Here is a 27,787-nt window from a genome sequence, read left to right as displayed (position 1 = left end):
AAACAGATTTTCTTGATGCCTAAGCATAGAAAGGACAGTCCTTATTTTTAAAGGGTCAATTCATGCTTAGAAGAGAAGTCAGTCGCACGGCAATCTTTATTTGAATATAATGGAGCAAAAAATGCTCTTTTATTAATAATCCGATGTACATTAAATATCTTTGCAGCTGTTACATGAGTGTTAGGTATCTGGCAAGTAAATGTATGCACACTTCCACATCTGATAGATTTATGCTGTACACGAGTCATCCCACACGGAGCATGCCCGTTCACAAGGATACGCATGGATGTCTCGGGACATTTGTTAAAACATACTTGGTCAAACATTTTGGCTATCGGGAATCAGACACAGAGGAGCATACCAGAAAGATGAGTTCACAATAGGACCAGCTGTAGGGAAGATGGAAACTCCAGAAACCTGAAACAGAATTTATTGGGGTTCACACATGCAGCACATATATACAGTACAAGTGGGGTAACTAGAACATTCACAGCAGGAGGTCTTACAGAGCAGTGAAAACAGGAAAGGAACAAGACAGAACAAAACAAAACAACCGAACGCCAAAACCAAGGACGGGACCCCTGCCAAGATCTCACTGCAAAGGAGAGTGGATGGTGGGCTTAGCATGTGTCCAAAAATGGAGGTTTACCTGAAAGAAAAAAAGCCCTCGCAGGACTTTATTTACAGTATCTAGACATCAGTGAAGGACACATGATCTATTCAACATGTTCCCGGGTCAGGTCGAGGATACATAACCACTTTTTAGATGTCATAAAAGCACGTATCAAGAAAGAACATTTCTTTTTTCTTCTGTTTGATTCAGGACATAGGATTTGGCACAATAAATGTCTAACAACAGTGGTGGAAGTGAGATTAAGCAAATCTGTCCAGTTCTATCCAGGCAGGCCTGGTGAATGTCAAGGGCAAGGAAGGAGTTTCCTTCTTGGACACCTACTTGGGTGTGGGAGGGGAGACACTTCATAGCTTCAAACGAGCTTATTTTTGTTCGCACAGCATACATTAGTCAACTTACTGTACATTCTCCCCGAAGGAGCAATACCCATAGGAAGCGGCAGATTCTCTGCACGGTGGGTCCTGTTCTGAGTCAATACAAATGCAGAAAGAAACCCTTCGTGTACTGACGTGAGGTTGAGCTTGCTAAGTCTTTCCTTCCCTCGGACACGTGGGCGATGCTGACCCACAAACCTACAGGACTCAATTTGGTGTGGCCTGGGTCCGTGCTGTGGGAGGCCACACAGCGGTCGGGGCTTCGGGGCGAAGAGTCTGCTCGGCAGCCTTGGTAGATTTCCACGGTGTAAATCCTCCCCTCCACCCCCACCGGCTGATTCCAAGCTATGAATGTGACGTCACTGAATGTGGAGTTGGGAAGATGTGTGCAACAGTCTACAGCATCTCTACCATCCAGAGACCACAGTGTCCATCACCCCAAGGACACGGGTGATGCTAACGTGTGGTAAAATAATTAGAAAGCGATGACTTTCGCATATTTATTATTGTAAGTTTACATAGTCTAATGTTTAGTATAATGGCTGTGTTTCCCAACTGGCTCACAAAATGCCCGAAAGGACTGCCTCTGGGGAACGGGTTTGAGTCTGCTCCCGCACATCGCTGGCTTTCGGGGCCCCCATCCCCGTGAGCAGGCTCCGCCAGTCACTCTACACCCCTGCTTCTAGGGTGGTCTGCTAGGCTGGTGTTAAGCCCTGTCGGAGTCTGAACAGAGGGCCGAGGGCTGCTTTCTCCTCCTCCTAGTTTTGGGCACTCTTGGCTCTAAGGGGAGTCTGACTGGCAGGGTAGGCAGGGAGCGGGCAGCCTCTGCAATGTCAGCATTTAAATCGGAATAGAAAGCCCCCAGCCTTTGGCACCGAGCAGACCCTCTGCAGGCCCGGAGCAGTGCCCCTACCTCCCAGGGGTCAATGAATTCCGAGAGCCTTGCTGCGGGCTACCTCGTCCTTCTTTTGGGAGTCCAATGCTAAGGTCTCAGACTTCTGCCCCAGAAATGGGCCTCTTTCGGGTCCCATGCCAATGGTGGCCATCTCATCACGCACGGGAGGGAGAAGCAGCTAGAAATCTCTGGTTCACGGAGCTGTGTCAACACCCACAGTCTGGAGCTTAGACTCCCCGCACCCACTGCCATTCAACACCTTCTTCACCCTTTGGGCCTCCACCAGAGGAATGGATGGGCGCACCCTTCAGTCCCAAGTGTGCCAGGAAAGCTCGGCCTGGCCTCTGTGCACGGCTGGAGTCAAGAGGTGACCAGAGGAGGCAAGGAGGAAGAAGAATAGATGGAAAAGAAAGGAAGTGAGTGTGTACGGCCGCGGGGAGGTAAGGAGGAGAGGGTTTGTGGGTGAAAGAGGAAATCGGGGCTCCCAGAGGGGAGGGGGTCCCCACCAATTAATTACTCTCTCTGCTCTGCTTCCCCTCAGGCCCCAGAGCCCCAAAGGTCCTTGTGCCTTCAAGACGCTTGGCAACAGCTCTGCACTGGTTTTGAACTGAAATCCAAAAAGCTCAGGCCACTAACGGTCAGAACCTGTTTTCTGGGGAGCTTATCTGCCGAGGAGAGAGGGGGCAAAGCGTCTGCAGCCTATCTGCAAAGACAGTGGACGCCAGTCTTCAGAATCAGAAAGGAAACAGCTCGGGAAGCTGAGGCCAGGGCACAGGGCTGCCGCTGAGGGGGGCGCTGACTTCGCTCTGGGCCAGACCTCCCAGCCCCCACCTCTCGTCTCGGGCCATGGAAAGAACTCCGGGACTTTAAAAGCCAGCGTCTCTACGGAGAAGGGGCGATCTCTGTGGCTGCTACCTTCCCTTGAGTGACACCTCAGTGCGACTTCATGCCCAGGCACTCAACGCAACAGCATGTGTGCCTTCGTCTCTCTCATTTCCCAAGGATTAGTTAGCAGTCCCTCCAACAAAGGCCCAGAAACTGAGGGGCCTTCTCCTCCCGTCACAGACAGTCCCAATGCCTGAGTAGTTTCTCGACTGCCCACCGTAGGCTAGGGCTTCTTTTAAATTTGGGAAAACAACACTTGGTGTTTATAGGGCAGGGGCTTCCATATGAGACCCCATAGCCGCTGTTTTCTCTTTCACGCCCATTTCCTCTGCCTTCACTCAAGTCCCTAAAGCGTTCACTAGCGGCTTATAACCCAGCACAGGGAAGAGCTCCATCAGTATGTACTGAATAATCACATGAAAGGACAAGAGACCAGGCAATGCTCTCGCCACCTCTTTGCCCCACCCAGCCTCGCCGGCCTTAAACAAGGGCCTAGACAGATCCACGAACCGTATCCTTGTAACTCAGAATTCTGGGATTACTGAGATCTAGGTATTGTCGGAGAAAGAGCCAAGAAGGCTCTGGCAAAGCTGTGTCTGGTTGGTGGGATGCTGCTGATAGGAGGGATGGAGCAAGAGAACATCACACGGAGAACTGGCACTCCATACCCGGGACAATAAAGGGACACATATGTCTAGGAGACACTGAGAATTTTCTTTTGTCTACGTCATACATACTGCGAGGAAAGCTTTTCTCAAAACATACATTGTTTGGCAGAAGCGAAAACCGTAAGAAATGTATAGTTCATCTGAGTGCCCTGTGGTGTAGAGTTCTTTCTGTTGTTGCCACATAACTTGTGTTTCTGTAGCTTTGGTCACAGAACTAAGTTCAGCATGACATGGGGGTTAGAGGAAAACCAAATATACACCAATATGAACCTTACCAACCGACCACTTGTCTTTCTAGGATACCAGGTAAAAGCCAAAATCAGACATCTCTGACTTCAGAGCCTTTAGTGCATTGAACAGATAAGGGCCATTTTGATATTAAATAGAAAAGACTGGAGACTGTCATATTCTATTTTGGTTGGCAGAGGGAATCAAAAGGTATGCCCACGAAATGACTCTGAAATGATCCCAGGGTTTAGAAAGGCTCCAGTGTGCCCTTCACTGGAACCTTCTCTGCGGTATCTTGCACTGTCTCCGACACTACCTTTCTTTCCCCACCTCTCCCATGATCTCTAAAGACATCCAGAGAAGCAGCGAAGCAGGTTTTGGTGCATACTTGCAGTCTGCTTTGGTGAGATTTGTAAATGAAGGTGCATTTGCCAACTTAGGGGTATCAATTCAAGACTCAGTTTCTGCAGCCCTAGGTCTTCCTATTTCAAGAACAAACGGGAGAAAAGAGGACAGCTACAGGGACAGCCTTTGGGAGAGCATGGTGACCAGAGAGTTTTCTAACCGTGTCCATGGCGGGGGTGGGTCCCTTTCCTGAACAGGCAATGATAACCATCAAACCAGCACTGAGTGGAGATAATGTTCAGGATCCTAAGAAGCGGGCAGCACACACACAATATAGGAACTATGTTTTCTGGCCTATTCCTAGGGGCTTCCCAAACAACCTGCCTACTTGGTAATTTGTCCGTTCCTAGACTAAACCTATTTGGTGCTTGCGAAGATGAGTCCAGCATGAAGGAGGCGGCTAGGGCCCATCTATCTTCTCTCCCAGGGTCACTACTCTGGGTGTAAGGTGATCCCCGGCCTCTGGGTTTGGCATTCTGGATTGATTCCAAAGAGCTAGGAGGACATTTTGGATAGAAAAGGAGTCAGAAATACAGGAGCAAGTGGAACGGTTTCCTAGGCTTCCCTTTTGGCACATACTCTCGTTTTTCTTCTTTTGTGGATGAAACGAGATGTTGGTCACAGGTCCCGGCGCCAGCAGGCTGCTCCGTGGACAGAGCTGAGTTCCTGTGTAATCTCACGGCTCTATCTTAAGCTGGCTAACCCCACAACAAGCCAGACAGGCCCTGCCACATACTTCGGGGACAACCTGAGCTCTCTCAGAGAAAATCAAGGTGATGGGAACAATGCAAAGGAGGCAGAGAAAACTGCGTGGAAGGTGGAAAAGGTGGTGACCAAGAAGGTTTGTGACCACAGACTGTCCAGGAGATTAGAATAGATCCCTCTTGGGCCACCTGCGAGGCTTGGATCAAGTGACGGGAAGGCCAAGAAAGGCCCTTGTGAAGGGGATGTATGGTGTCAGGTCTCACAAAGTGGGGTTCTGCTCATTTAATCTCATTCTGACCCAGCCAATGTTCAAATAAAACTCTGCATCTGCTAAGCTCTGCAGCTTGGGAGACTTTGTACATTTAGTGCTACAACAGACATGTGAGACATTTATGATAGTGGACTTTGCTTACCGGACCATCTTAACTTTCAGAAAGCTAAGAAGACTAGAGACAATGACATCCATGCACATTTCTCTTGCTTCTGAATGGGCTGATGAACAAACACATCTTACTTTGGTAGTTGTGATTGTACATGCTGTGTTCAACTAAAACAGCCCTGCTCGGGTCCTCACATGCGCCTTTTTGAAGAAGATGAATCAAGGGGTAGGTAGGTAGGGAAATGAATCCACGTGGAAGAATAATATACAGGCTACCTTCCCGGGTTGTGTGAATGCTAGCTTTGTTCTCCAGGAATATTACAGAGGCAGAAGTGAGAGGCGGTTCCGTTTCTTTCCCTGCTTTGCTGGCATCAGCCCAAGAGATCTCATCTAGTCTTGTCTGATTCTCCCTCTTTCTGCCACCTTTGCAGTTTGGGGTTGGCGTTTTGCTGATGTTCTGGCCCTGGGCTGACCTCCCCAGGGAACCACCCTCTTCCTGCCAGCCTCCAACACCAGGCTGCCCCCTTTACAGACCTGAATGACTTCAAGGGGTGATCGATTCATGGCTATGTTCATGCAAGAAATGTTTCACAGAGTCAGAACTCTGCACTCTGGAGCTCCAGGAGCACCATTAGGAAGGGGAGAAGGAGGCAGAGGGCCTTTGGGGTCAGGATGGGGCTTTGAAGGGAATGGCTATTGGAAACAAAGGCTCTCCCTTCCCGGGGACCCGGGGCTGCAGCCTGCTGGAAATGCTATAATAAGTAACAAGGATAACCCTTTGACAAGACAGAGTTAAAAACAGGAATACTGTTTTAATATGGGATTTATTCCTGGCTGCTGGTCACTGCTGCAAGTCTATAAGGAGGCTTCAGATTTCAAAGAAGATGAATAAAAAGGATGAGCCTGGAGGAGGGGCAGGCCTGAGGGGTGAGAAGGTCGCAGAGCTGACAGCCCATGGGAATGTCCTGCTGACCTGTCTTCCAGGGCCAGGAGGATTCCAGAGGTAAAGCAAGCAGCCCCAAACCACCTTGTCCGCCAGAGGGCCCCTTGCTTGGACTAAGCCGGCTGGGGTTCCACTCAAGAGCTGGCAGCCGGGAGCACAAGGACTAGTGGAAGCTAGAGGAAGAAGACCCACTTCAGCGCTACCAGCTAGAAAGCCCAGTGTCAAGGGTGCGGGGGCGCCGTCCCTCAGAAAGGTGGTACCCTCAAGGCAGCATTTTGCCTTTCCAAACGCCTCTAGAGGGTGGACTTCTTCCTCATTTGCAACTTACAACAACGGAGACGACCGACCATCTCTAGACTGAACACAGTTTGGATGAAGGGCAGAATGAGGCAGGCAGACCCAGGGTTCGGAAAGTGGCTCTCTCTCTTGGAATCTGCTCCCTGGCAAGATCAAGGGTAGCTGGGGTGGGGGCGGGGAGGAGACGGGGGTAAACAGAGGCAGAAGATCTGTCTCTGATCTCTGATCTTCTAACATTCTGGCCCCCAGGCCACCATCACAGACACCAGCGCGACTCCCTCCTCAGATTTTTCAGGACTGGAACTGGGCAGAAAGCTGGTGTATGCCGTTCACTCAGATCTTTGCTGCGCAGGGCAGAGCCTTTCTCCGTCTTGTTAGCAAAGCCACCTTCCCTGTCAGGCCTCAAAAGAGCCCCACCCAGCTCCGTTTGGTGACACATGGTTTTCTTTGAAAGGCCCTGCTGTAACAGCAAGAATTCAGCTGGGTGTCCTTTTCTAAGTAAACAGGAAATATCACTCTGTTTGAAAAAAAAAAAAAAAAGAAGAATCCCTCTCCTCAGCACCAATGCAATAATATGCCAACTTGTATTTCCCGTGAATGTGAAGTCAGAAGCAGTATCTATTTCTTAGGGCAGCATAGGCTCCTCAACCTTCAGGGAGCAGGATCTCAGGGAGGCCCGGCTGCCGAGGACACTTCAACAACGCTTCCACTGACTGACTGTTGGGAGCTGGGAGCATCCCAGTTCGGAAGGGAAACAAGGCCTGGAAAACACTGCACACTCACATCTAAGGGGCAGGATGGTATGCATCTACATTTCAGTCACGGCAAGAGTTAGTGTTCTGCTATTTTACCACCTTTTGAGATCTGAAAAAAAAAAAAAAAATCTGAAGCCTTGAGTCAGTCCGGAGGGTCGACACAGGGCAGGAGAAAGAAATGCAGTATTACGGATGGCTTGTTCCCCATTACATCAGGACCTGGGTTCGTGTGTCGGGCAGGCGCAAGCCCACCAGTCCTCCACACACCAGCACAGTGGAGGCCAGCAGGATGGGGATCGATTTGGTGAAGCTGACCAGAGAGCCGAATATTAAGTTTCCAAGGACGGCCGCTGCTTTGCATAGGGCATTCAAGAAGCCAAAACCTGTCGCCCTGCAAGGGGAAGAGACACAAGACAAGGTTGACAAAGTGACTTCCCAGATGCAGCCTTAAACACAAATGTCCTCAAGGACCGCCAAGAAGAGTTTTGTATCTCATGAAGGCAAGTAATGGAATGCTTGCTAGCCCATCCGGAGGTAGAGAACCTCAGCTCTTGGTACTGGTCCTTCAGCCCTCTGCTGATTTTCTCCTCACCTCGACTGATTCTTATTCTGCCCAGAAGTTCCACTTTATCGTGAACAGAAAGAAAAAGGAAATTTCAGGGCAAAAAGTCTCTTCTCTCTTCCAGAGTTAAATTAAAAGACAGGACCATATATTTCTTAAGATTTTTTTCCCCCTCCCTCTTTCCTCATAGCTCCATTAACGTGTGAGGTTTTAAATAACTAAAATCATGGAATTTTCAGACCAAATCAGGGATGACTGGCTTGTGTTCCTCATCTTTCGGGTGCCGTAGAGGTGAATTATCATGCTCTCTCCACACATGTTTTGGGAGTAGGCAGACACCGAATGCTGAGCGGGGGGGCCACCAATGAGCTAACAGCACTTCCTCCATCCTCATCAGAGTTCTGTGTGGAAAATCACGTCCAGGAAAATATTACTGGCGAGAATCCGGTCATCGGCCTAGAGAAGCTCTTGCTCATTCTGCTGGTATTTGAGTGTGATTTTACTCTAGGAAACTTAATTTTGCTCATGAGGGTACTGACGTCACGACATACTATGAACGTCCTCGGCCTCTATATCAGTTCACTTTCTTGTCCGTCATGGATACATCTGTGTGTTCAAGGCAAATTGAATGCAAGATCATTGTTGGACACCTTTTTCCCCCTCCAGAGGGAAGTGCATTTTATATGCTGTCAAATGTAGCATCCAGTACACCTCTTTCTTTGATTTGTAAATGGGTAAGTATGGGCTTTCCTTCGGCCAGTCACAACTGCCCATCACTCTCTGAGCTGTTCCTAGTGCCATTTTGTACAGAGTGTAGATATTCATTGTGGTTATTATCCATCCGCCCCCCTTCCCACACCACAGAGAGGAATACGCTGAGTTCCTACAGAACTCAGCCTGTGACTCTGTCCAGGGCCAGTGACTTCATTGGTCAGTACGGACCTAAAAAGAGGTAGCAAGCGCTAACTTTATTTCTGGCCAAGACACCTGGAAGGTAGAGTAGGCAGACCTCGGCCGTGTGGCAAAACTGCCAACTGTGTGGAATGTGGAAGGGGTGTAACAGAATCTCTGACAGAAAAACAGGAACTCCTTGAGAAGAGAGTAAGCTAATTTTATATGCTTCTTCTTGTTGGCTTGTTTTTAAATAAAGAGACTAGTAGTAGCAACGACCACTAGAAAGGTAAGATTTAATGTACTGACAACTATTTTCAAATGAAATTGCTGGAGGCGGGGCGCCTGGGTGGCTCAGTTGGTTAAGCGACTGCCTTTGGCTCAGGTCATGATCCTGGAGTCCCTGAATCGAGTCCCGCATCGGGCTCCCTGCTCGGTGGGGAGTCTGCTTCTCCCTCTGACCCTTCCCCCTCTCATGTGCTTGCTCTCTCTCATTCTCTCTCTCTCAAATAAATAAATAAAATCTTAAAAAAAAAAAAAAAGAAATTGCTGGAGGCTACCTGCTGGGTACCGCAGAGGACTTCAGTAGAATGACACCATCATCCACCACCTCCCCCACCTCCACGGAGATGCCATGAGGCTGAACTCCTCGTTTGTTCAGTAACACTTTTTCGAGCAGTTTTAGGTTTTCAAAAAAACTGAGTGAAAAGCAAAGAGAGTTCCCACATAAACCTTCACCCCGCACCCCTATTTTTAACATCTCAGTGTGGTACACAGGTTTATAATTGATGAACCCAATATTAGTACATTGTTATTAACTCAAATCCATAGTTTAAGTCAGGGTTCATTCTGTGTTTTGTATTCTGCGGGCTTTGATAAATGTATAAGGCCATGTATCCACCATTACAGTATCATACAGACTCATAGTTTCACTGCCCGAAAATCCCTGTGCTCCCCCTATTTATCCCTCCCCTTTCCCCAGTAACTCTGGCCACCACTGATCTTTTTACTGTCTCTAATTCTGCCTTTTCCAGAATGTCAGATAGTTGGGAGTCCTATAGTAGGTAGCCTTTCAGATTGACCTCCCTCGCTTTTTTTAAACCACATTTTAGTTTCTAGATTCTAGGCTCATAAATTACCAAATACATCTTCTGGTAGTAAGATAAACTGTATCAGTCTGGGAAAAATGGCTAGTGTGTATGGTGCTGATAAGAGGAAAACATTCTTCCGTAGGAAGAAGTCTCTCGATGCTGAAACTGCAGAATGACCCAAACAGAGTTTACAGCTGGGTTAAAATAACTGTATTTTCCCAAGCCATAACTCTGAACAGGGTATAAAATATGGGTGGCTATCTCCTTATGGTATGGACAACTTCCTGAGATTTCTGGATAGCGCTGAAGAGACACGCATTGGGAGCATCTGGTATCTGAAGCTTAAACAAAAAAACCCAAAAAACGAAAATGATCAAATCTTTATATTCTATGACTCTCCATCTTCATTTATCGAACAGAGACAGTTCCTCACATGAAAATCTGGTATGGATACGAAGCATATAGCCTCCTTAAATTAGCATTGGCATTTGAGAAAATGTGATCGTCCTTTCCTTGGATAAGTAAATTCTTTCTTCAAATACTTGTGATCTGGAGGGTTGATTTCCCATGCATCAGACACACAGCTGTGTTACCAAAATCATTCTCGAAGTAGCTCTCCCTTGCTGGTTGTCTGTTTATAAAGTAAATAAGCTTTCAGTTCATTTACTCCCTTGCTCTTACTTAAAGGCAAGCCATGAACTTCTACAGACACACAAAGTACAAGTTACCCCATGCTCATTAAGTCCTCTGAGGGTGGGGAGCTGAGAGTTTGCAGAGCTCAGCATTTCACTGACTTCTCAACAGCAGGACAAACTACTGAATTTTCTTCAGGCCAAAGATGTTCTGTGCCTTCTCTTAACCAACAAGTACCAAGGAGAAAGAATGAACTGATCTATGGTCTTTCTATAAACTCCATCCCTTGTTCCCCTACCTCTCCAGCCAGAATCCTTTGTTTTCAATTCTTGCTCAACCTACTTAAATCTTTTACATGGAAATTCTTTCCCCAAACAGTACCCTGGGACCCCGGCAGCCCCGTTCCACATTTTATCACGGTGGCCTTGTCCTGCACCATTAACTCCCTCTGAGAGCCCAGTGCTAGTGCAGGGAGCTGGCTCACTGCGGTGCTCAGGCTCCGCTGCCAGGGGCGTGGCCTCCAGAGCATCCCTTGCTGGGCTGTGGCTTCTCCAGGGCCTTCCCAATGGAGTGGGTCCCAGGGCATTTATATCACTTTTAGCTTTGGTTAGAGGGTGGGAAAAGGAAACCACTGGCACCATTCTGGATAGGGTGAGGAAAGTTTTGCCCTCACATTTGGCCTCTTTCTTAAATTTCGTTTTTCTGACTTCAATGCAGGATCAGCGGTGGCTTTTACGGGGCTCCTGGGAAGAAGCAAGGGATGCTGAATAATAGCAACAGGTAGGCCGTGCCCGGCACATGGTAGGCGCCGTGCCACTGTGAGCCATGGTTTCAAATGCTGACTGAAGGATCCGTCCCATTGATTGCTGAAATCAGGAAAACAAATTAAATGCTCATTTTGAAAAGGCCTGAAATGGGGTAGATCCAGACTCAGCTCATGGAATTTACCTTTTAAGGGGTAAAAGGGAAGCATTCTCTTTGCTTAATCTAAACTTTTGGAAAGAACTTTTTCTGGACAACTCAGTCAAATCACTCGTAGAAGTTAAAAAAGGAGGGACGCCTGGGAGGCTCAGTCGCTAAGCGTCTGCCTTCGGCTCAGGTCATGGTCCCAGGGTCCTGGGATCGAGCCCCTCGTCGGACTCCCTGCTCTGCGGGAAGCCTGCTTCTCCCTCTCCCACTCCCCCTGCTTGTGTTCCCTCTCTCGCTGTGTCTCTCTCTGTCAAATAAATAAATAAAGTCTTAAAAAAAGAAGTTAAAAAAGGAATACTAGGGACTTAGCAAGGGGCATTTTGGAAAGTACAGGCAGTCCTTAAATCAGTAATATCATAACCCCGTCTCATCTGCAGGGGAGATGTTCCAACACCCCCAGTGGACGCCTGAAACTAGAGATAGGACTGAACCCTATATATACTATGTTTTTCCTATATATACTTACTCATGATAAAGTTTACTTTATAAATTAGGCTCAGTCAGATTAACCATCACTAACAATAAAGTAGAACAATTATAACAATATAATAAAAGTTAGGTGAGTGTGGTCTCTCTCTCTCAAAATATATTATTATACTGGGCTCACTCTTTTTTTTTTTTTAAGAATTTAAGTAATATCTACACCCAATGTGGGGCCTGAACTCATGACTCAGCCGTGAGATGGAGAGTCCCAGGTCCCACCGACTGAGCCAGCCAGGTACCTCACTCTTCTCGTGATGACGTAAGACGAGGAAATGCCTACGTGAGGAGATGACGTGAGGTGAGCGACGCAGGCACTGGGACGTGCTATTAGGCTACCACTGACCTTCTAACGTTGTGTCAGGAGGAGGTTCATCTGCTTCCAGACCTGAGGGGACATGAGTCACCAAAACTGCATAAAGGAAAACCTCAGGTAAGGAGGAACTACTTTACATTGTGCTCTAGGGATTCACCCAGAAGTTGGCTCTTGAAAGCACAAAATGAATTTCATTTTTTCTCATGGAAACAGCATTACAAACGATGGCACGTTTCCCAGGTTTATCTAAAAAAGCTATTTCACCACTGGATTCATCCAAGCGACTGGACTACCATGCTAAAAGCACTAGAAACCCCTTGAATATTTGTCTACGAGGCAAAACGGCCCTTAATATGGTCCTAATTTACACATTCTTCTATGCATTTATTCATTTAATGGTCATTCATTAAGCTTTATGTGCCACGCACTACACTAGGCACCAGGGAGCCCGAGATTAATATGACAAAGTCCCCTTTTGCATTAAGACAGATGCAAAAGGATCATGGTAACACAACATGCTAAGGACAGTAATACGGCCAGCCACAGCGTACTACGGGGGTGCAGCGGATGGGAGGTGATCTCAGGGTGGGGGTGCGGCACTGAGGGAAGACTTCTCAGAGGGGATGGAGGTGAAGAGAATTCATCTAGAAGGAGCAGGAGCTCACCAGGTGAAGGATGGAAATGTGGACAAAGGTGTTCTCTGACTCTCAAAACACCCTCACATCTCTCTAACTTATCTCTGTGGTACCCCACTCCGTCTTAGACACCCCCACAAAGGCCCCTTGAGCGCCAAATGGCCTGCCTTCCCCCAGTCCCCAAACAAGTGTCCCACGTCCTCGGCTGTTTCAATGTGGAGTCAGAAGAGTAATCTGGTGGAACTCGGGTGCACGGCCCTGTATGACCACAGTCTCGCCCAGGGGAGCTCAGAGCTGGGGGCACCCCATCACCCATGCAGCTGTGACAACACGGTTGTGGAGACGCCAATGCCCGGGGCCACCCCCGCAGACAGTCTGACCTTACTGCTCTGATGGGGGCCCCGGCACTGGAGTGTTTGGAACTTCCAAAAACTGGTGTGTCCAGGGCTGACGACCCTGGATTCTTCCAGAGATAACTGCATTATTGAATTGATCTGGATTCACTATTATATGCCAAAAGGAGATTACAAAAGCAAAACACCTACTCCGCCCCTCCAAAAATTGGTTTTCACTTCTGAATCCCCCTTAGTGTGCTTCCAATCATATCCTTGTTTTTTATGAATCACAGGATTTATACAATTTTGCTTCTGCTTTCCCCCCAATCATTAATAAAACCATCCCATGTTGTTTATGTTTTAAAATAAAATGATGGGGCTTCTAACCATTATTTCTGTAACCATACCACTGGGATAATTAGGAGCTTTCCAAACTGGGGGAACATGAATGCTATTGCAATAAACACCTTCACATGCAAGACCTCCTTCGCTTGGATGTGTTCATTAGGAAATATCAGGCAGTGTAACCCAGGCGAGGGAAAATGTTTATGATATGGTTGGGGTGGGGGGAGACTGTGGCCCCCAGGAGAGGAATCCAAGGCAAAGGCTTCATCCAACCTCTTTTCTTCCCCGTCTTTACTCCAGCTTACACTGCTTTTCACAGCTTATTTCTCCCAGCGGCACTCTGTTTCTCACGTAACTTGAATCATTTCTTTTTCTTCCAACTCTTATGCAGCCACTGGGCAGGCTGGGCTCTGGGCAGCCATGAAGGTCCCCCTGCTGAAGGAGGTCTTCCTTCCTGCTCCCCCACTGAGGCCTGGCTTGTACCAATCTCAGGGCTCTCCTGTCTGGATTCAGCCTGATTTGGGGGCAGGATTGTAGAGTTTTTCCATCCATTCATCGCTGCCCCTTTAGGACAGGCACAAGATACTTGTGGAATTTCCTGACATCTTCAAAATATGCTGGAAGTAGCTTTCTGTAAAGGGCATTAGTCAGGCCATGTTTGTTTGCTGATTCCAGCCTACCCTCTTGCTTGTTCAGAGGATAGAACTCTAATTTCACATTCTTAAGTCAGAAAAAACTGAATTCAATTACTTTCCTGAGCTTCAAAGAAAGAGAAAGTTTGTCTCATCCAAGTAAGTAGTGTGCGTATGTGTGTGGTCTGTGTGTGTCCTCCTTAACCCGGGAAGACGGCATCCTATACCACTGTAAGCAGGGCTTGCCTTACATACAAGCGAAGAAGGACTTACCTATGGTTTGTGAGCCAAGAGGAATCCCTGGGCCCAAGGTAGCCCTCCATCTCCCTCCCATCCCCATCCCCATCAAGGGTCTCCCTAGTGCTTGTGCTGTTGATACGCCAATATTCATGGGCAGGCCCTAATGGAAGTCTTTGGTCTTCCCCTGTATCTGATGAAGCTAGGTGGGAAGTAGGTGAGTTCCCCGGGCCAGAGTAGATAGTGATGGGATGAAAGCAAGCACTGGGAGGCAACTTGGAGTTCAGCTAAGGCCAGGATTCGTGAACAGGACTGTAGATCCCAATTCCCAGGTAAGCTTCTTAGAAGCCAATTCCCGGAGTTCTACCCCAGACCGGCTAGGACAGGGGTAAGTATGTCTGTACTGGGAGCAGCACCTCAGAGTCACAGACCTGGGTTTGAGCCTCAGTGACCCAGGGCAAGTTTCTTCCCCTCTCTGTGCCTCATTTTCCACTCTAGAAAATAGGGTAAGCCTCCTTACTCTTGTAGGCTTGGAGTGACGATCACATATGGGGTAAATGAGATGACCTAAATCCAGGCACCGAGCCTGACATACCTCCGTTTTGCAGATGAGGAAACCAAGCTCCAGAAAGGCTAAAGGACTGATCTAAGCTATTTTCTGGCAGCGCCAGGCCTCCTCCCCACTACTGATGGAGGAAGGCGAAGAGAGGAGGAGAAAGGGTTTCCAGTAGGCAGTGCTGTGTGGGCCAAGGGGGAGCTGGCTGCTGAAGCATCGGGAGGTCACAGGCTCTGGACTGCAAAAGCAGAAAGGGGTGCAGAAGGCAGCCAGAGGGAAGGGAAGAGGACTATCCCTCATTCACAACAGGCCTAACCAGCTTACCTAGATGGGGGAGGAGGGGTGCGGTGCTGGATCCCACATGGGAAGGAAAACCACAGCCCATAGCCAGGTGAATTTTAAAAAGCATCCCCTTCTCTTCCCTTACTTTCCCCTCCTCCCATTCACCTAGAGCTATGCAAATAAATAAGGAAAACAAAGTCCTGCCCTGAAGCAGCTCACACTGTAGTGGGTAATAGACAGTAAACAAACACACCCCTTAACATTCTATCATCATATGTCCTGGTGGTAATTTGCTTTAAAAGTACTTCAGTACAAAGAGGAGTTAAGTTGTTCTATACTCTAGAATTTAAAACATGTAAACCAGGAATCAATAGGCCAGAGATAGATATTTAGGGCTTTACACATCATTTTAGAAATCTGTATGAGAAAGTTTGTTAATGCACGCAGAGACAATGTTTCATTGGTGATAGGAGTGGTTGGTATGTAGTTGACTGGAAAGAATGTTCTGCCCTTAGCACCATGGATGAGCAAGCATCCTCCAAGCCCAGTAGCCTCAAACTGGTGGAATGGTACCCTTGGCTCAGACTCCAGATTCTAGAGCCCACTGGTCCTGCACCCTAACACTTAAAGGCCTGACCAGACCCAGGGCTGATAGTCCTGCTGTTGGCATGTCATCATGGTCCCATAGCCCTTTCCTGTAAGGACTTGTTCAGCAGAGAGATGGACTTCCCTGGAGTCAAGAACAGGCTGTAAGACCGCTTCTGTGCCCGTTTGCACGTTCGGAAGGATTTGCCACCATTGTAATACACCACCTGAGAGAGAGGCGGGGGGTGAAGGACACGTCTACTTCCTACCCCCTCACACTCCTCTTCTCACTGCCAGAGACGAAAAGGGTCTGACATTGCCTGAATGGCCAAAATGACTCAGGTCACATACATATATAATACAATGACAAGGTCTATAAAGATAGAAATGATAGAAAAAAATACTTCATGTCAAGATTGTAAAAAAAAATTAAGTGAGGTCTTTATCTTCAAAACCACGGATGCAGCATGCCGTCATTTTGTCTCTCAAACGAATGAGGCACAGTTTCGCTGAGTGGTCTCGCTGAGGTCACACAGCTGGTCAGTAGAAGATCCAGGCTAGAAGACCTTCAGGATAGAGCATGGGGAGGGGCTTCGGGTGGCTAATTCTGGGCAGATGCTTTGGGTTAGCTCATGGAAGAAAAGGATCTTCCCATGGCGCTGGGTGAAGCAGTGGGTGCCCAGGTCGAGCAGGGAGTAGCAGGTGGGAACAATCACAGGCTGCCTTTCAAATGCTTTCTGAGGCCATGTCTGAAACTGTGTATGTGTAAGGGGGAAGAAGAGAGGGGGGGTCGGTGGCCAGAGAAAGGCAGGAGTACATTGCTGGACGAGTACCCGGGGTACAGGCCTGCTGGCTCGGGGACAGCTTGGGTTTCACCATTTACAAGGTGGGAGCTCCTCGCCCTGAGCTCCATGGAGAAGGGGTCAAAGTGGCCACTGGGCCATAAGGACACAGGAAGTGTCTCGCAGTGGAGCTCGGTCACCCCCACAGGGTGGCAGCAGGAAGTCACTGGCTGGACACAGAATGACAGGAAGGCAGAACTGAGAACCCAAATGACCCGGTGCATGAGTCTCTTACGTCAGGTGGCTATGTTTAGGATTTTCAGGTGGTCTAAAACCTTGACCTAAGGAGGAGAGGAAAGGAAGGGAGCTAAAGGATGGGGTTAACGAATACTAGGTAAATCCAGATCAACCTATCATTACATATTGTTTCCTCTTTGAAGATTCGAAGAGATGAGGGAAAAGTCATGATTTTTCTCATAGTTAGAATACAGGGGATAGAGTCTAACCAGCCTTGACTGAACCCAATAAATGGATTGTCTCTTGTGTTGGCATCTCGCAGTCCAAGGAGGACTGAGACAGTTTAGATGGTGGCAGCAGCTGGGTGTGGAGAAATGATGGAAAAAGGAAACTCCCCTGGACCAATGTGTTCCGTGGGTGGGGCCCCCTGTTAGATTTCTGGCAAGCTGGGAAAATCTGTTCTATCTCTGGCACAGTGCTGCAGTCATATTTCTCATCTACTAGAATAATCTCATATCTTATCAGTTGCCCTTTGTTTACATTACAGATAATAGGTTCCCTGCTTATTTTTGACACAAGACAGGGGCTGATGTGTGTAGGGATGATTAGAAACTGTCAAAATACTATACAATGACTTGTATATTCAATAATGCTCACACTTCAAAGATCTATTGTTTCACTCTGCTCTCCATTTCTTCCCTTACAATGCTTCTCAAAGCTGTCCTGACTTCCCAGCCTCACGGACACATACTCAACTTTGTTTGCTTTTTCCATCAGCCCCAGGTCCCAGCACGAATCCCTACTACTCTCTCCTTCAAGGCCACACCTCAGAATTCGGAGTCAGAGGAAGAAGCATGCTGCGTGGACCACTGAGTCCCAATCACTGTGGTCCTCAGGGACACTGGGAACCTGGCCTCCACGAGGATCCCCAGCTGTCAGTGCAGAGTTGGGATGAAGAGGGAGGAAATGGAGGTGGTCGGCTAGGGTGAGAGCTGGGTGAGCGTTTTTGGTTCTCTACTCTCCTGGCCTGAGTTTCTGGATTTCTACTATTACATGCTGCGCTGACTCTGGATCTTCTTACCTTGATGGATTTACCCCGACTCGACCCTTTACCTTTTCAGATACATCATTCTTCTGTAGGCCTCTGTTTTGTTTCCTTTGCCTTCAACTACCTGCCAGGCCACTCTAACCCTACTGCCTGGTCTCCACATATTGTCACCAGCCCGGGTGCCAGGAGAGTGATGTCATAAGAGTACAGAAGAACAAAGGGATGGCTGCTTGTCTTCAGACATGCATGTGTGTACACTCGTTGACTGTCCCTAAGGTCCTCCTGTCTCTACACATGGGGCCATTTCTCTCCCACCTGCGCATTCAACCCTGTCTGGGGTGCAGAAGTCAACTAAACCTCAAGGTAGGTCAACCCTGATCCTGCCTCAGGATCAACTGTTGCATGATTGGGAGTCTGGCCACTGGGATTTTGCCATGATACTAGTGAGCAGGCCCTTATCTTTACCGTCATGCCGGTAACTTAGTTGCTGCCATAACCCCAATTCAAATCATCAATTCCCATCATCTGTTTGGTCCACCAGCAGCATCTATCACAGCTGATCAATCCCTCTTCCTGAACTACTTTCTTCACGTGGTTCCTAGGACCTAACTCATGCCTTTTCTCTTTACCTCACTCCTAGTTCCTTCTCAGTCTTCCTTCCTCACTTCTCCTCATCAGCTGGACCTCTGAATTCTCCCGTGTCTCCAGACTAAGTCCTCAGAACTCCCCTCTTCTCTACCTACATGTTGTCCTTTGATGGCGTCATCTGACATCAGGACTTTAAATTTCTTCTCTATACTGAAAGGGCTCAAATTTTTACCTCCCACCCAGGCCTCTTCCCTGAACTCTGGTCTCATACATGCAACTGCCTAGTTGACATTTCCATCTGGATATTTCATAGCATCTCAGACTTAACAGGAAAAAACTGAGCTCCTGATGCTTCCTCCCTAACTTCCCCCTGACACAATCTTCCCTATATCAGCCAAGGTAGCCCCAGCCTTTCAGGGCTCTAGTCAAAAACCCTAAAGTCATTCTGAGTATCCGCCCCGCGCCCCGCCACCGCCTACCCCCCATACCTCACATCCAATCTTTCAGGAATGTCCGTTGGTCTTCCACATATTTGCAGAATTGAACCAATTCTTACCACATCCACTGGCACTCCTGTCTCTTGCCACAACGGTTGCAATGTACTCCTCATTGTTCTCCCTGATTCCACCTCAGACCCTCTGTAGTATATTTTAAACACAAAAGCCAGTTCTCCTTTTAAACATACATGAGATCATGTCGCTACTTGGCCCCGAACCCTCCAATGGATTTTCATGAAGATCGAAGTCCTTCGTGTCTACTCTGCCCTATTGCCTCTTACCGTCCACCTTGCTTATGCTGCTCCAGAGTGACAAGCTTCTTTGCCCCTCCTCCCACTGGCCTCCAAAACTTACAGCTTAGGACCTTCGCACTCACTGCTGCCCCTGCTGTGACTGTTCTCTTCCCAAGTATCTTCCGGCATCTTTGCTCAAATGTCACCTTTTATAGTTGCATGTTCTTAGACCATCCTGTTAACAATTGTAAGTTCCAGTGTCCAACAGAGGCTGAGTGGGGACTCCAGGGCTCTCTGTGCCCATATGTAGCTTTATTTTTCTCTATAGCACTAAGGACCATTTGATATAACTACTTTACTTATCTAATTGTTTATTGGCTGTCTTTTCCAAGTAGGACATAAGCTCCATCAAGCCAGGGTTTTCTGCCTGTTTTGTTCACTGCTGTACCTCAAGAATGAGAGTAATTGCTGCCACATGATACATGTTCCAAAATCATCCAGAATTTAATGACTTAGTGAAGGAGCACTCTATCCCCCGCTCAGGTGTCTTTCTGGCATCCAAACCTAATAATCCAAATGCCTATCAGACATCATGTTGACATGAAAACCCAACACATCCACAATGGCAGCTCATTATCTTCCCGACCCCAGTCCAAACCTGTTCTCTCTCCCTCCTGTGTCCCAGTCTCAAAATGCCCAACACCATCCACTCAACTCTACAAGCAGAAACTGGAATCATCTTTGATGACCTCTTTCCTCACCCTACCATCTAACTTACCATGAAGTTTTGTTTATTGTATCTCTAAATATCAGTGAACATGTTGAATGTTGATTTAGCTCCTTTCCCACCCACATTTTTCTGGTTCACATCACTATTTTCAGCATCCTAACCAGTCCTCCTGCCTCTTTTCTGGCCACCAGAGTAAACTTCTAGCCCTTCTCTGAGCTTGTCCCTCTTCTTCCTAAAATACTTCAAGGGCTCCCCATTGCCCATAGGATGATGCAATTTACAAGATCATTCCTGATTTGTTCCTTGCTTACCTCTGTTAACTCTAGCCTCCAGAAATTTTCAGATAGTATTTCATATGTCATCTGAGATGTTCTTTCTCCATCTCTTTGCTCAGCTATCACCTACTGTTTTTCAGGTCTCAGCTCAGATGGCACTTCTTTCAAGAAGCCCTCTTCTCTGCTTTCACAACACCATGTACTTCCCTCACAATGACCCTGACACCTCACTCTATTATCTGATGTTCACTTGTCCACAAACTCTGTGAGAGTAATGACCACAAATGGCTTATTCATGGTTGTATCACAGGCACTCAAAAAAAAAAAAAAAAGGCTGAATGAATAAGTAAACAATATTAAAATTCATATGGAGATGGAGTAGTCATACTTTCATGAGCATTCCCACTAACTACAGCTAAAAATACTGGATATTAAAAAGCAAACATAAGAAGACTCTGAAAGACAGAAAAAAGGCAGAGATGCCAGGGACCGTAGGTGAATTCCCTGCATTTTCTTTTGCTCCACTGATCTCAGACAAATCTGAGTTTAGGAGTGGTGAGTTCCCTGCATTTTCTTTTGCTCCATTGATCTCAGTCTCGGAACTGAAGAAGATGGCAATGTGGAAATACCATCAGCAACAGATTATTTAAAAAGCCCCAACAAACCCTGTTCTCTCTAGCCAGAGGACCAGGGTAGGGGCAGCCTAGAAAGACAAAAAATGTTTAGACAATAATCTTTCTCCTCCAAATGAACACCAAAAAAATTATAGCCCAAATGCCAGCCATACCAGCAAAAGCCTAGGAGAGAGCCTAGACTTCCACCCTCACAAAACTGTGATGTGGTGACTCCGTATCACCACCGAAGTGGTATCAGGGAAGGCTAAGTAGGGAGTTTCATCCTTGCTGGCCAGTGATGAGCTCCTTCCCTTCTCCCTTCTTTCCGTCCATAGTATCATGATCGTGAGGGGAGCCTGGACTCCCACTGCTGGCCAACATGAATGAAGATATCACCTGCTCTTGTGTGTCAACAGAGGCTGAGTGGGGACACTGGATATCTACCTCCACCAGGCAATAATTAGGCACTGTACCCTTTTCTCCCCACAGGGAGGTGTCCAGAAACTAAAGGTTTACAAGAGATTTAAAATCTCATACCGGGGGCGCCTGAGTGGCTCAGTCGGTTAAGCGTCTGCCTTCGGCTCAGGTCATGATCCCGGGGTCCTGGGATCGAGTCCCGCATCGGGCTCCTTGCTCCGCGGGAAGCCTGCTTCTCCCTCTCCCACTCCCCCTGCTTGTGTTCCCTCTCTGACTGTGTCTCTCTCTGTCAAAAAAATAAATAAAATCTTTAAAAAAATAAAATAAAATAAATAAAATAAAATCTCATACCGTATTGCATGGAGCACTGGGTGTTATAAGCAAGCAATGAATCATGGAACACTACATCAAAAACTAATGATATACTGTATGGTGACTAACATAACATAATAAAAAAAAATAAAGTCTCATATCATAATAGGAAAATGACTTTTCAATTGAATATCACTCATCCTAAGAACAACTGGGAAGATCTCAAACAGACTGAGAAAAAACAATTAAGAGATGCCAACCTAGAGATGACAGAGATGTTAGTATTTTCAGGCAGTCATGATAATAATGCTTCAGTGAGCAATCATGAACACACTTGAAACACATAAAATATAGAAAACATCTAGAAAAAATAGAAAAAAAAAAAAAGCTTAGCGATTAGGCTCAACAGCAGAATGCAGGAGTCAGTGGAAAGAATCAGGGAACTGGAAGAGAACAATAGAAATTTTCCAATAAGAAAAACAGAGCAAAGAGATTGAAAACAAATTCACCGAACATCAAGGACCTTTGGGACTATCACAAAAGATTTAATACTCATGTCACTGGAGTTCAGGCAGAAGAAGAGAAAAAATATTCAAATATATAATGGCTGAAAGTCTTACAAATTTGTCAAGAGACACAAATCTACAGATTCAAGATGCTGAGTAAACCTCAAACATAATAACCCAAAGAAATCCACACCAAGACCAAGAAAAAATCTTGAAAGCAGCCAAATGAAACACCCCCTCATCTATAGGGGAAAACACTGAGATTGCTAGACTCCCCCCTCTCTACATGTTGTACATGTTTTCAGAATTCCCCTAACAGCTTCTGAGCAGCAATGCCACCCTCATCCGCTCCAGGGAACACTGGGTTGTATCAGTCTTTAAAATCTTAGCCTTTCTGCATAATAACAGAAAACTTCATAGCATCTCCACTTTAATTTGAAGGGCTCCTAGATAGCTTCTTGATGGGGGCTGGTCTCTGGAAATAACCAACCATGTGAAGAGAGAGTTGAAACTTTCAGCCTCCCACCTCACCCCTGACTTCTAGGGAGGGGAGAGGTGCTGGAGATTAAATTCAGTCACCAATGCCCAAGGATTTAATCAATCATGCCTACATAATGAAACCTCTATAAATCAAGAGAGCTTCCAGACTGGTGAATGCATTCACCTGTAAGGACGGTGGTAGTGTACCCTAACTAACTCCATGGGAACATGGAGGCTCAGGCACTTCGGACTCCTCTGTAGCTCACCCTAGGTACTTCTTTATCTAGTCCATTATCAAACCTGTTCAGGGCTGTGGAAATTCACAAATCTGTAGTTGGCTGGGCAGAAGTGTCCGTTGCCTGGGCACCCCATTTGTAGCGCGCACCTGAAATGGGGCGGTTTTGTGGAACTGAGCCCTTTAACTTGTAGGATCTGATACCAACCCCGCGTAGTGTCAGAATTGGAGAACTGGTTGGTGTTGGAAAAGACACCATATATTTTGTGTGAGAGAGTATCAAAGAATATACTAAAAAGTTTCCCTAAGCTTCTATTCCAAAAAATGGGTTCCCTCACATCTCCGTAAACAAATTGGATCTTATAAGGACTCCACTAAAATGTGTTTGTGAGGGTCCTTCTACCCCCTTTTGTGCCCCTCAAATTATCATGTGCCATAACTGTCCGTGATCTAACCTGGGAGAAAAGCTGAAATGTCATCAGGCAATCATTATGTTATGCTTTCCTTTGATGCTGAGATTTTGAGGATTGAAGAATTATAGTGACATTGACACAGTGGAAAGGTGTGGTCTAAGCAATACATGTGGTCTCTGTCCTGGTTCCTAGCTCCTAAAACCTGAGTGAGAGGCATGCCTTCAGTTATTCATAAGGCACCCCTCTCATGGTGCCTACAGCTCTCCCAGACGTCACCTCCCTCCCTGTTTTCTCTCGCACAGCCACGTCTCCTACTAAAATCTGCGCCCACATTTAGTTCCGTCCTGTTCTCTGCTTCTCAGAGGACCCGAGCAAACACAAACAGCAATTACTGTTTTTACCAACAAAATCTGTTGAATTATAGCAGGTCCATGTTTCTCATCGGAGGAACCTGCCCAAATCATTGTTTCTTGCTTTTTGTTTTTTAAGCCAGATTTTGCCATAGAAGAATATTCATCCTTCCATCCCTTACAGTAGAGGGATAAGCAGCTGATTCATCTAAAATAGTATCAAACTCTTACACGTGTAACATAAAGGTACCCGGCTATGCCATAGTGTTGCTTTAACATTAAGGTGTTTATTTTAAATGAATAGTTTAATCCACATCTGGGCCCAGTTTGCAGGAAGAGAGGTTGATAAAAGAATGCTCAGTGGATACTGCAGAGTCTTAATCTTTTTTTTCTTTCTTTCTTCTTCTCTTTTTTTTTTTTTTTGGCAGCACCCTCATCCCAAGGCCCATGGCATCCACCTCAGGATCTCACTCACAGCAGAGAATTAATGTTTGTTGAATGAATGAAGGAGATGCTGAATGTGGAGTATATGGTTCCTTTCAGAGCCTAAATATTCAATAGGAGGTTACTGAGGGTCTAGTAGAACACTGGATAAGGACAGATCCATAAGAGTTTGAGATGTTCTGCAGGAGATGGGTATATAGTTCCTATAACGTTCCTATACGGTCAGTAATGTTGAAAATTCTTACCCCAAATGCCTCTGCATAATCCTAGGAAAATCCCTCCTCCATTTCAAAGTTCAGAAGATACTGACCCCATCCCTCAGCAGAGAAGGCTCCCATGGTGACAAAGTATACACAAAATAAAAGAAGGAAAAGGCCATTTGTCTTTGCTCATGTCAAATGGGAAAACAGGGCTTCTATTCTTTTAATTATTCAGCTGCTACAGCTCGACCCCAAAAGTCTATCTTTTAGTCCTTTCTCTCATATAAGATGCTTTTTACCTTCATGTTGAGACTGATGCATAACTTTCTTCTAATAGGAATCTTTGTTGTTGTTGTTGTAACTGGAAATATCTTGGGCTTTCCTCCAACAGACCAGGAAGGTCAAGAGATATGGTCTAGAGACTTCTCTGTGGTTGCTTAATACAAAGCTCATGCAGACACTTGAAAAGGAAGGTGAGAGTCCTCTCAGGACTGATTAGCAGCTGAAAATGTGGTCCAAGAGAGGCTATTAAATCCTACTCCTCACAACTGCGTTACAGGTTGCTCATATTGTCAGCCAACAAACTAAGTCATGGACACAATTAAATCCCTTCACTAGTTTCACTGCCTGATTACTTATTCCTGCTAGCAACTATATTCCCTGACATTTTCTTTTTAAAAGGTATGAGTGAAAACTACAACCTCATAAACCAGGTATTTTTTTTTGGATTTTCACTTCCTTTGGGAAATGACAGTTTGGCTTATTTTTCTATGACCTCTCTGTGGCCCCAAGAAGCCCAGAGTGCCTCTTCCCAGAGGCCCATTTCAACATACCTGCGGTCTGTGGGGTACAGTTCCACAGTGATCACATCCAGAGAGTTCCAGGCCGAGATGGTCAATCCATTATACAGACACAGCACGCCTACCATCATGGACTCACTGCTGCCCAACCAGAGGAAGAAACAGCTGATCCCCGAAAGCACCATCGAGCCACCTGCCAAAGAAGCCAACAAAAGGCTGCCACGTTTCCCGCCATCTTAGCAGAGAATGATCCTCGGGTCTTCGACATCTCTCAGCAAAACTGAATCCCAAGGGGAGGCCGTGGCCTGGACTCCAAAACCTCAGTGGTACAGGTAACCTCACCTGTAAAAAGGTTTGCCTCCCCAACTGCCTTCTGAACACAGCAAGCAGGAAATGCACATCGTCAATTACTCAGCTACTTAAGCGGAAAAATATACATTAGTCACATATAATTAGTTCTTCAGTCGGTTAACTCATGGAAGCACCTCAAATGAAATGTAATCAGACATAATTTTCACTGAAATTTAGTCCTAATGAAAGGTCTTAAGGGATTTCTCCTCATCTCTGTGGGATGCAAATCCCTAAGGGGGCAGGGAATATAGTGGGAACCGGCTCCCTGGAGATGGCAAGCGCAGCTCTTTTATTTTACATGAAACCAAGTACATACCTAGCATCGTTAAGCGCCCAATTCTGTCCATCAGGAGAGCAGACACGATGTTCCCTGGCAACACGGCCAATGTCCCCAGGAAGTTGACAAAATAAATCCAGTAGGCACTATAGTCATCATCAAAGGTAATCTGGCATCCCGTCTTGTTGCGAAAAAATGAGCAGTTTTGAAATTCGCTATCAGTGAATTTATATGGCTCAAAATCTGTGAACACAAGGACAATTCATCAAGCTCTCTATAGTTGTGCACCAGTCTAAGAAAGCCAGTCAAGACTTCAGAAAAGAAACGTGGTGCTTCAGGGCCTGGCCAAAGCACAGGGGCTAGTCTAGAACCTCACATTACAAGTTGAATAAAAGAATACATTAAAGAGTCCCATTATCCTCTGATGTTTTTATGGTTGGCCATCGCTAATTACATTACTTGCTTCCTTCTTTATAATGTTACTTTGTTCTAATTATCATGTTACATAAGTACCATCATTATAGTACTAATAGCTTTCATACCACAATTACAAAAACAATTTGTTTCAAAATGTGGATGAATCAGCCTTGTCACTGCTATTTTATGGGACTTGGAGGCAAAGAGAAGGAACAGGACTTTCCTTGGGCCCACTGAGGCTGAATGTAGAAGTTGGGGTCAAAGTGGAGGAAGGCACAAAGGAGTAAGAGTTGCCCTTAGTGGACGGTCACTAGCTGGCAACAAGGTAGGGCCATACTCCTGCCAGTGCCGGGCTGTTATTTTGGACTCAGAGGACAGACACACCAGAGTGTAGGGGTGGGAAAGCAACGACTCTGCAATCAGATAAAACTGTTAGCTGTTACCAGGTCTAAGAATGTGGCCAAATTGCTTAATTTTCCCAAGTCTCCACTATTATCTCACCAAATGAGATAACGTCTAATGACGGAGAGTAGGAACCAGCATATAGTAGGTGCTCAATCAGTTTCCCCCTGCCCCTCTTTTCCCCTGGGGAGTTTTCCAAACTCCATTACCAGGATTGCACCAAAAAACTATCTGATTAAACACAGCCATGCGTTGTCCATCTCTGTTCGCTGCAGTTCAGGCATGATCACTTAAGTGGACATCAAATTTTGAAGCCAGGATTATAAACAAACAAACAAACAAACAAACAAACAAACAAACTACAGGGTGATTCTTTTCTTCAAACATTACTCAAAGGAGGGGCGCCTGGGTGGCTCAGTCGGTTAAACGTCTGCCTTTGGTTCAGGTCATGATCCCAGGGTCCTGAGATTGAGCCCAGTGTCAGGGTCCCTGCTCAGCGGGGAGTCTGCTTCTCCCTCTGCCCCTCCACCCACCTGTGCTCTCCTTCTCTCTCAAGGAAATAAATAAAATCCCTTTAAAAAATTACTCAAAGGATTTTTTTTTTTTAGAGAGAGAGAGAAATTGTGCACACACATGAGCAGGGGGGTGGGGGTGGGGCAGAGGGAGAGAGAGAGAGAGAGTCTTAAGCAGGTTCCATGCTCAGTGTGGAGTCTGACACTGGGCTCAATCTCATGACCCTGGTATCACGATCTAAGCTGATATCAAGAGCCAGACGCTCAACCGACTGAGCCACCCAGGCGCCTCAGGATTTTTTTATTTTAACTTGGAACTTCAGCAAGTCCCATTTGCATTAAATCTGACAGAGACAAATAATAAAAGCTTAACTATGATCCAGTCTGATTAAGGAAATCCATTCCTTTACACTTCAATTTCTACTTTCCCCGAGCGCCTCTGCCCACACTATCACAGGGGTATCACGTTTCTGCCAAGAACTGGGCCATTTAAAGGGGCCCCAGGCACAGCTAAGTAGCACACCTACCTGTGTTGTCAAAAACAGTGTCAATAAATGTGCAGTTCTTGAAGTAGGTGTTGACTGAAGTCACATCCTCAAAGAGGCAGGCCTTAAAAAGTGAATCTTTGAAAGTTACAGATTTGAACTTCATCCCTAGAAATCTGCCCAAAAAACACACAGAAAAATTCTTATCAATGACTGTGTCCATCAGGGTTCAAAGTGAAGTCAAACAGGTTTAGAAATCTGATGCCCCACATGGACTCTCCATAAAGACATTAGTCTCTGGATCTTCTAGGCTCTTAGCTTCCCCTCTTCCTCATGCAGCCTGTCCTTTGGCTATCTCCTGGCTCACCGATATTATTTTCCAGCAGAAGAGCTGGCATTCAAGATAACTTCATTTAGCTTTGCAATGTTGGTGAAAGACTTTGTGGAGTATGCTATTGAAGGTGG

General features: G+C 46.4%; 1 protein-coding gene across 5 annotated transcripts in view; it reads right to left on the bottom strand.

Annotated features, from left to right (window-relative positions):
• Nucleotides 1–27,787, bottom strand: part of SV2C (synaptic vesicle glycoprotein 2C) — a 219,948-nt gene that overhangs the window by 12,103 nt on the left and 180,058 nt on the right. For 2 of the 5 annotated variants that reach the window (XM_064596255.1, XM_045896690.3), the window contains 4 exons: nucleotides 27,365–27,498; nucleotides 25,546–25,749; nucleotides 24,912–25,071; nucleotides 79–7,559 (listed from right to left, as the gene is read on the bottom strand). In XM_064596255.1, coding sequence (XP_064452325.1) covers nucleotides 7,376–7,559; nucleotides 24,912–25,071; nucleotides 25,546–25,749; nucleotides 27,365–27,498 — 682 coding nt within the window. In that variant the 3' untranslated portion in view covers nucleotides 79–7,375. Of the gene's footprint in view, nucleotides 1–78; nucleotides 7,560–7,616; nucleotides 8,132–22,514; nucleotides 24,539–24,911; nucleotides 25,072–25,545; nucleotides 25,750–27,364; nucleotides 27,499–27,787 lie in introns of those variants that run through there. The other 3 variants (XM_064596256.1, XM_045896699.3, XM_054512472.2) reach the window with 3 other exon arrangements.

Source organism: Mirounga angustirostris, unplaced genomic scaffold (genome assembly GCF_029215605.1).
Source record: "Mirounga angustirostris isolate CCGP_5_RB_7025 unplaced genomic scaffold, mMirAng1.0.hap1 SCAF_7, whole genome shotgun sequence".
In the NCBI taxonomy this organism is placed as follows: domain Eukaryota; kingdom Metazoa; phylum Chordata; class Mammalia; order Carnivora; family Phocidae; genus Mirounga; species Mirounga angustirostris.
Note: the sequence above shows the minus strand (reverse complement) of the source record. Positions and strands in the feature narration are given on the sequence as shown.